The sequence below is a fragment of the Balaenoptera acutorostrata genome, chromosome 13 (assembly GCF_949987535.1).
Source record: "Balaenoptera acutorostrata chromosome 13, mBalAcu1.1, whole genome shotgun sequence".
NCBI lineage: Eukaryota > Metazoa > Chordata > Mammalia > Artiodactyla > Balaenopteridae > Balaenoptera > Balaenoptera acutorostrata.
This window is the reverse complement of record NC_080076.1, coordinates 24,844,021-24,853,419: the sequence shown is the minus strand read 5'-3', so window position 1 is coordinate 24,853,419 and position 9,399 is coordinate 24,844,021. Positions and strand designations below refer to the sequence as shown.

The following is a 9,399-nucleotide window of genomic DNA, read 5'->3' as shown; positions in this document are numbered from 1 at the left end:
GCAAGTGGATTATATCTTTTCACTGTACATGCATTTACACTTTCTGAATTTATATTTATTACTTACGGAAATTAGTTTGTTTTGGGGGAAAAAAAATACAGTATATTACAGAAAAAGAGATAAAGGAAAAGTGATCTATACACTCTCACTACCCAAGCATCACATGCTTTGATGGGCTGGTGTTGAGAAGTTCATAACTGCTTTTGAGTAGACGGCACCCACCTCCTCAGCTTCCTTCACTGGGGAGGTCCTGGCTTTCTGGAGGCTGCACCTAAGATATCTGGTTCCCTAAATGTAGGGAGTGCTCACCCTCACTTCAGATCCCATGACGAGCGCAGGAGATCTCCTGTGCCAGCTTACCTATCATAGGCTGCAACAGGCCCTCGGAGATTTTAATGAGCTGCTGGTAGATCTGAATGGAAAGGTCGCTCAGCACCTGGCGGTATTCAGTGAGGTCAAAATTCTTAAGACAGTGCTCATTCTGCTTCGCCGTATTCTGAGTCATGAAGCCCTGCGGAGGCAGATGGGTGCTGTGCTGAGGCTCTGCGGCCGGCCGTGCTCAGCGGGCCTTCTGGGCCTCCAGTGACTGTCTCAACACCCTATTTGTGGGGCCCGATCAGGCTCTGTCTGCTACTATGATGTTCTACCAGACCCTGTCAGTTCTTTGAGGTCTCAGTGATGGCTCTTAAATTTGAAGGCAGTGTCAAAACCAAGCATGATAGAGGACTCGAAACTGCTTAATTAAAAAGGCCGCAGTCGTTTAGTCCAAATCCCTGAAGTTTCCCTAAGGTAGCAAAGCGAAGGTTGGTAGCAGGTCCGGGGAAAGAGGGAATCCATGCTTTCTGACTCTTTACCCAATTCTCTTCCCAATATACCAAGTTACCCTAAAATATTAGATTATACACAGTCCCTAAAGAAGTACCTGGGTCAGAGTATATGTTTTTAAAATGAGAAATTTATGTGGATTCTATCACTGGGTATCAGAATTAATGGATGAACTGAAACGATTCCACAGCTACAGCACTATGTCTTCTTAGCTTTCTATGTTAACAAGATGAAGTAACATGCAAGTTCAAAGAGTTGCTAATATCAAAAGGACTCATGTGACCAATGTCTCTCTGTATTCAGGCCAAGGGGAACCAAGAGCAGCCAAAAGGTCAGTGTTTTCAAAAGGGTAACTATCCCCAGCAAAGCCTCTCATACTGTGTCAAATCACAAATCAATTTTTAAAGAAAACAAAAGCAGGCAGAAGGGACTACCCTGGTGGCGCAGTGGTTAAGAATCCGCCTGCCAGTGCAGGGGTCACGGGTTCGAGCCCTGGTCCGAGAAGATCCCACATGCCGTGGAGCAACTAAGCCCGTGTGCCACAACTACTGAGCCTGCGCTCTAGAGCCTGCAAGCCACAACTACTGAGCCCGTGTGCCACAACTACTGAAGCCTTCGTGCCTAGAGCCCGTGCTCCGCAACAAAGAGAAGCCACCGCAATGAGAAGCCTGCACACCGTAAGGGAGAATAACCCCCGCTCACCGCAACTAGAGAAAGCCTGCGCGCAGCAATGAAGACCCAACGCAGCCAAAAAAAAAAAAAAAAAAAAAAGCAGGCAGAAGAGAGGATAACAAGAGAGCCGTTATTTAGGCTACATAGATATGGTTATGCTGTGGTTCAAGTCTTGTCCCTGGGAATATAAGCACATGAAACAACAGCCTAACGTAATGGAGTTCTTGGTCCTCCCTAGCCCTATATAATGTTCCCTGCAGGGTACAGACAGCATTGGGTCAAGTGATGATTGTCAATGAGATAACCTTAAATGCAGTTCTCTGCTTAAAGTAAAAGCTTGTATATAATATTAGGGTTATGGAATAGAGGACATCTGGTTTGAAATGAAGCCCATTTCTTCCAATAATACAGTAAACACTATTTCTTTAATATTTAACCCACTCCCTTTCATAATAAAAGCAGCTGTATCAAAGTTCTGATTCTAGGAGAGAGATGGAGTCAAGTCCCATTCCAAGGGTGGCAACACTGACTGGCATGGCATACCCTTTTATTATCCTAGGGAGAAGAGTCTGTGAAAACTTGTTCTGGCACAAAAGATGGAATAAAGCTTTCAAAATTGTTGCACTATATTGATTTACACTATGTCTTGGCCTTGGGGAGGGTGGAGAGTGAGATATGTGAAAGGAAGGGGAGAAGGAAAGTCAAGGAGGCCTGCAGGGCACTGGGAGTGGGCAGTGCCTGGGACGAGCTGGGATTCTCACCGGAGAAATAAGGGTGAAAATGGGCCGTATGTTACTAGGTCACTGGGCTGAATGCAGAGCATGGGAAAAGTTCTTTCAAGGACCAGCAGTGGGAATGGTGAGTTCTAGATAAAGCTGGACCCTAGAGGTCCAGAGCAGAACATTAAGTGATGGGGTGAGCTGGGCCTCAGGCCAAGGAACTGAATTTGGTGAGAAGCTCGAAGCTGGGCCTCAGGGTCAGTTTGCACAGATGTAGTTCAATTACATTGCGCCTCTTCTCTTGGACCATCACTGTCTGTCTTAAAATGGACAAACTAATTGGTTGGCTTAGGAGACAATCTGACATCCCAGACAATTGAGCTTTCTGCCAGCATTCACAGAAATGGGGCTCTTCTAGGACTGCTTCAGAAAATTAAGGTCACAGGGTTTTCAGGGGGAGTCCCGAGGGCTCTCAGATGATGGATGGGTTACGCAAATTCATTTCCCTACGAATCCACTTATTCATTCAGGGTGCTTTCCAGGGGCCCTCGGGGTCATCGAGGCCTGCCTTATTCTTGCTTCCAGTGAACAGGTGCAGAAGGCACGCCCAGGGCCTGAGGTCCCAGAGGTGCTCCAAAGATCTCACACCCTCTCTTCAAGGGATACAGAGCAGCTCAGAATGACATTTGGACAAAACAGAGATGCCTTCTATGACCGAAACCTCTGCCCTCCATTCTGACCTGAGATCTGAGGTGCTCTGAAGTGGAACACGTGTTGCTGTGCCCAAGGAAACGAGGGCCTAACCGCTGCAGAACACGGGGCACCTCGACGGTGTTTAAGTGCACTTCAGGGGACTGTGTTTATCTTACACTCACCTCATCCCCGCTGTACTGCTTCAAGCAGTGCAGGAGGCGGCAGGCATTGGACAACCAGAAAGATGTCATCTCAAAGTCATCACTGTGCTTCTGTGAAAAGAAAAAGACGTTCCTGGTTACGAGTAAGTGGTTCCCATCTGGTCAAATGTTTACCTGGTCCCTCCATGTCCACGTTTCCTTCTCTTACCCAGTAGGCCCCAAGCAGATCCGATGGAAAGCGGGCCCTTACTAATCACAGTCACACAGAAGAGAGCCATCCCCACGAGGCTGCGTTACTGCTCTTCCACTACCGGGGATGATGTACGACCCAGCCCTGGTCCCCTGATCAGTGGTCCACACACGTGGGGGACAAGCTGCCTCTACAGCTGACGACGACGAAGCAAAGTGACACAGACGAGCTTGACTCCAGCAGCCCTGGGCTCTACTGTGAGCACTGGGCCAGCTGGCCTGGCAGGTTCTCACCATCAGTGATCCAACATAAGGGGTGTTGGGCAGCACGTGGTGAAACATGCTGGTATCCTGTTTATCTAGAGGTCAGGTGTCATTTACCTTCAGAGCTGGAGATGTTGGAGAACTTGGATCACAAAACCCAGACAGAGAGAAGCAACGGTGAGCTGTCATTTTCACCGAGCTCCCCACACACCACCACCTTCGGCCTGGACACTGACCTTGAGGACCTTCTTAATGCCATTGATGGTGGAGGTCAGCAGGGAGTGCACCTTGAGGTCGTCGTTCACGTAGTCCGCGTGCCTGATGCACATGTAGAGGATGTAGGCAGGGAGGCAAGGCACGGTGCCCGCCAGCGCCTGGGGCTTCAGGTCTACCGGCAACAAACAGCAAGAATTAGATTTACAGCCGATGCTCGGGGCTGTAAGGATCCTGGCCTGCAATACCCATAATTCTAACATTTTCCTGTAGCTCCTCATGGGGGTTGGGAGAGGAGCAGAGGAGAAGCTGCCCTGATACACAGATTCCCTCTGACCTTGACTACCGGTAGTTTCAGAAACTAGTTAAAAACCCCAAACAGACAAAAATCATGTTCCTAAGTGTTTAAAATCGGCTCCTCACTCCTCGTCCTTACAACATGGAGGAAAAGAATCCACAGGTAGCGCCCTGCCCGAGTTTACACACGTAAGAAGGGGCGGCGGCCGGAGGCCGGCTGGAGACGGGCGCTGTCTCCCTCACCAGGCGGCCGGGGCGAGAACTTCCCACCCCTCTGCCCCAGCGCTTCCCGTGGGGGACACACGGGCCCTGCAGCAGCAAGAAGGCGAGGCCTGCTCCCACAGACGGAGCCCGCGTACCGGGGGCTGGGAGAGCTGGAGCAACTCCTAGCGCGTCCGGCCCTCGGCTCAGAAACCGCGTGGCAGCGCCCGCCCGCCCGGCCGGACAGGCTCGGAGCCAGCAGGTCAAGCAGGTCACCGACCGGCCACAGCCGCTCTCCCCTCCCCACGCCGCCGCCTCCCTCTTGGCCAGCGCTAACTGGCCACACTCAGGGACAGCTGCCCCCCCTCCCCTCCCCGCCCAACCACTCTCCTCTAAACCGCCGCACCCCGTGTGCTCTGGCAGGACCGGGAGCGGCTGGTGGGCCTCCCCGTGAACTGCAGACTCCTGCTCAGCCTTTTGGTCCTTTCCTGCCAAAGCCCTTGGAGGGCCAGGGAGAAGCTGTCAGACTGCTTTCCCTGCCAGAGGAGGCCCGGGGAGGCACAGGCCAGGCTGAGAGCAGCAGTGCTTGGTGGGGGCCCAGAGCAGGAGGAGGAGAGGCCCAGGGACAGGCAAGATGAAAGGCGAGCGCGAGGCCCGGGCACAAGGCCATGGGCCTCAGACTCCAGGCGTGCTCACTGCACTCCCAGGCCTCACCCCACACCCTCATGACCGCCACCCCCAAGCTCCACCCAGCCCAGGCCTCAGGAGTCACCTCTAGGCTTGGAAAGGCAGTGAGGGAGGCCACCTCCCCTCCACCTGCAACGGGGCGGGGGGAGGGGAAAGGGCAACTCCTCAGATCTTCCGCCAGGGCCGTCGAGGGTCAGGGCCGCCTAGGGTCAGGTCCGTCTAGGGCCAGGGCCGTCTAGGGTTGGGGCTGTGCATGTGCAGCCAGCTTCTCCAGTGGGTACTTGGCCTCAAATACACCTACAGGCCATAATACTCCAGGTACCTGGTTAACATCTGGGCATCTCATAGGCTTAACAGATGACTGCGGATTGGCCTTTGGCTCTAATTAGAATGCCAATAACATTTATACAGAAAAATGTGTTTTAAGGCCCAGACTTCCAACCTACAGCTTCTTGCTTCGAGCCTGACCCGTATGCAGATTGCAGATAGCTTGTCCTGCCTTGGAACTTTCTATTGTGATCTGAGTCCCATAGCAGCTAAATGGTAGCGTCTAGGGGGCAGGGACCATGGCTCTACTTTTCTCCATCGTCCACAGTAACCAGCCAACACTGGGCACCTGAGCCGGGATCAGTGGAATCCTGGTGTTCGTGTGGAAGGGTCTTTTGGAGGGAAGGTGACCGCGTGCTGTGTGCGGGCGGCTTAGCAGATGAGCTTGCCTGGGGCCACCTGAGCCATGACCGTGGGAGGAAGCCACCCACTGGCTGGCACAAGCAGCCTCCACCATTGTTATTCTTTTTGCTCTGATGCTCTGAACTTTTGAGTTTCATTCATCAGAGATTAAAGGTTCATTCCTAACGGTGTTTGAACAAGATGTAGCCTGGTTAAGGAAATTTGAGGTGAACTTACATCACATTTAGTAGTCAGGCAATTGTGGGGAAATTAACCTTTACAAAAAGAGCAAAATACCCAGCTACTAAAAATACCCAAAACAAAGAGTTGAAGCAAAATCTGTGCTAGGCTGAAGCCACACTCCATTCTTCCCGCAGCCCTTGGCCCACTACTCAGCAGACTGGGACTTCGATAAACGTACATTTCTCTAAAGTAACATTTACCTCTTATCTGAACTCCAAATACCCCTGCAAAAGCTACCACCTCTTTGAATTCCTCACATTCGAGAAGGGTTTCGCAGCTTTAACACAGCACTTTCACCTTTGTCATATTTCAAGTGTGGGGTGGGCGGGGTCAGTATCCTCATCCCCATTTTATAGATGGGAGAACTAAGAGACTGGAGAATGGAGCTAGTAGCTCAGGGACCAGAGGACCAGACCACCAAAGATCCCTCCTTTTTTGGTCCAGGACTCTTCCTGCCGGCTCTGCAGGCAGCTGATGAACTGGGCTGAACACCGAGCAGGAAGGCTGGCATGTTGCAGCCAGATGGGATGTAAGACCAGAAGGCTCAGAGCTGGTACAACTGGCAAACCAGGCCCGGGGCTGGCAAGGAAAGCAGCTCCCAAGAGCCCGGCATGTGGCCCCGGGGGCAGCCCACACACTCACCCCAGTATCACCTGGGAGCTGGTCAGAAGTGCAGCAGCTCGAGGTGGTGGGTGAGAGTGGCTGGGGGATGGAGGATGGGGGAGGAGGAAGAGGGCGGGGGTGTCTGTGGGATGGGGGTTGTGCAGGAGGTGGAGGAGGAGGGGCTGGGGGTGGGATGCCACAGAGGGCCTGACCTGTCACCAGATTCCGAATGAGCAGGGCCTCGTCCTCCTTGTGGTACTCCAGCATGCCCTGGAAGTCCTTCTCTTTCCGCTGCACGGTGACCTGCCTGTTGAGCTCGTGGCGCCTCCTCTCGCTCTGGCCCAATGCCTGGGCAGCTGAGCAGGAGAGAGGGACGGAGGATGAACTGAGACCTCCAGGCTCAGGCCTGGGGGCGGGGTCATTTCAGGTGGGTGGGGTTTGGGCCTGGGTCTGGGGCCCCAGGGTTCTGGGTTCTCTGGGCTGTCACACTCCTTACATGGTCTGTCCCTGCAGCCTGGGCCACAGTCCAAGTGTGACCAGAGGAGCTTAGCATCAGGCACTGGGGGCCACTCAGGACAGGGGCTACTCAGGACAGGGGCTGTGGAAACACCCAAAATGGTAACTGGCAGGTTTTGGACCAGAGAAAACTTGGGAAGGATGTGAGGTGCAGGATGTACAACTATCCGGCTGGGGAGCTGTTTCTTTTTCCCCACCCAGCTGTAAGAAAGGGAAGGAAGGAGGGAGAGGGAGGGAGGGGGAAGGAAGGAGGGAGGGAAGGGGAGGGGAGGAAGGGAGGAGGAGGGAAGGAAGGAGGGAGGGGGAGGGAAGGAGGAGGGATGGAGAGAGGGAGGAAGGGGATAGGACAGAAGGAGGGAGGGGGAAAGAGGGAGGGGAGGAGGAGAAGAAAAAGCCTGAGTGACTGGGAGTTTGAGAACTCTAGGAACAGAAAAGAGAAATCCAAAGATGGAGAAGGGCACGTGGGGTATGGGGGCAATGGCCCAAGGCTGAACAGGACACAGCCCTGCCCTCCTACAGCCTCGTCTAGAGCAGCAAGTGGACATAAGCAGGTGATTAAACAATACCTGTGATGGGAACTGTGACGTAGCTGTGTGGTGTCAGGACAGCAAAAGAGGGGACTGGAACCCTGAGGACGTACTTCCTGAGCTGAGGTGGAAGGATGGGGGGGTATCCCAGGTGGTGAGGGGACAAAGAGAGGGTTCCCAGCAAGGCAGGATGTGCAAAAAGGGTGGGGAGTGATAATGATTAGATCTGCAGCGGGGAGTCAAGGAAAGAGAACATTCTGGGGGTTTCTGGGAGATTGATTTAAATCTCTGCCTGACCTCTCTGGGCCAGATTCCAGTTGGGAAGTTTAACCACAGAACTGACCTCTCTCCCTGACTACTGTAGCGTGGAGAAGGACCCCCGTGGTTTGGGGCTTTATATTATGGAGCATTCTTTCGAACCAGAAGGTATTGCCTCCCAGCTTTAAGCCCTCTGAACACAGGACCACAGGGCCACTGTCTCAGCTGCCCCTCGCCGAATAGCTTGAGTCAGCACCCAAACACCTGCTAGGTTTGTGGATCGTTAGTACAGGTTCCGGCAAACTGAGACTGGGTGAGCGCCTGGGGTCTGCGTGATTCTGTCACGTGAGTGCCCTGGGCGGGGGCGGCAGCAGGTGGGGGAAGTGGAAGTGTCTGGGCCGGGCAGGCAGTCCCCTCCCTGAGGGTGGCCGAGCACACTTGTGGCTCACGACACCCGCACCCACACCCTACCTTCCAGGTCCTGGACTTTCTTCATGTAAATCTTCAGTTGCTTTTTGAGCTTCCTCTCGTTCTTCTCCAGCTTTTCCACCAGTTCTTTAAGGTCCTAAAAGCAGGAGGAAGCAGTGTGAGAACAGATCTAATCCCGCCCTGGAGGGCAGGGGTGGGATCCGGGGCCCAGCCTGGCTCACAGGCAGCCAGCCGTCAAGGAGGCCAGGCTCCGGGTCCAGCAGGAGGTCGCCCCCAGCAGCCTGCTGCTCCCCGGGTCTGGACCCACGAAGTGGGAGATGGGTCACAGTGTTCTCTCAGCCTGGACGGCAGGCTCCTCTGGGCTCGGGTGCCCTGCCCAACCCACAGTGCTCTAGGCCGAGCCTCCTCAGGATGCCATGCCAACCCCCAGGAGACCCTCAGCCTCAGGGTCCCCAGGTGGCTGGGCGGTGCCCCGGGAAGGAATGCACAGGTGAAGGCGTGAGAGTGCAGCGGGGAGGTGTCAGCTGGACGAGCCTGCAGGCCAGCGAGGTTACCTGGGGCCCAGAAGCAAAACGGGCTCTTGGCCTGGGCCCCTCAGCAGCTGCCTGACTCCTGGCAGCCACCGCCACAGGGAGAAGATCAGCCCCTGGGACCTGGAACAGCATGACTGTCACCCTGACCCAGCTGGGCAGTGGAGGCAGGGAGCTCCATGACCGTCAGAGACACTGTGACAAGGAGTGACACAGGAGACAGAAGCAAACACGCCCCTGTGGGACCTCGGAAAACATCTGTGCTCCCTTTCTCCTTCCTCCTCTGCACGGGTGACGTCCCTTTCGTGCCTCCTGCCTCAGGTCAAGCCTCCCCTACAATTCTTTTTCTGTAATACTTGTTAATCCCATGTAGAATCATGCTTTTGGAAACACCATCTTCTTTCTCTTCTTTTTTTTTTAACATGTCTTGCTTCCCCTACTAGCCTGTTAGCTCCCTGAGGACAGAGACTGTCTTTCATTTCTCTGGCATCTGCCCGGCTCCTTTGGTTACTGCCAAGATGGCTACCAACCATTCCTCCCCTCCAGCAAGAGGAAGAGTCCATCCCCATCACTCAGTCTGCCCAGATTTGTCTCAGTCAACAGAACGTGGCAGCAGCGACCCTGGGCCAGTTCTGGGACTAGACTTTAAGAGGCCTCCCAGCTCATCCTGTTGGAAGTCAGCTGCCACGTAAAGCAGCCCATG

At 54.0% G+C, this 9,399-nt stretch overlaps 1 protein-coding gene across 5 annotated transcripts in view; it reads right to left on the bottom strand.

The window, feature by feature from the left end:
- MYO5B (myosin VB) overlaps window positions 1-9,399 on the bottom strand; it is a 366,352-nt gene that overhangs the window by 8,464 nt on the left and 348,489 nt on the right. For all 5 annotated transcript variants that reach the window (XM_057526678.1, XM_057526676.1, XM_057526679.1 and 2 more), the window contains 5 exons: window positions 8,209-8,302; window positions 6,649-6,792; window positions 3,760-3,911; window positions 3,092-3,181; window positions 361-511 (listed from right to left, as the gene is read on the bottom strand). In XM_057526678.1, the coding sequence (XP_057382661.1) occupies window positions 361-511; window positions 3,092-3,181; window positions 3,760-3,911; window positions 6,649-6,792; window positions 8,209-8,302 (631 nt within the window). The remainder of the gene's footprint in view (window positions 1-360; window positions 512-3,091; window positions 3,182-3,759; window positions 3,912-6,648; window positions 6,793-8,208; window positions 8,303-9,399) is intronic.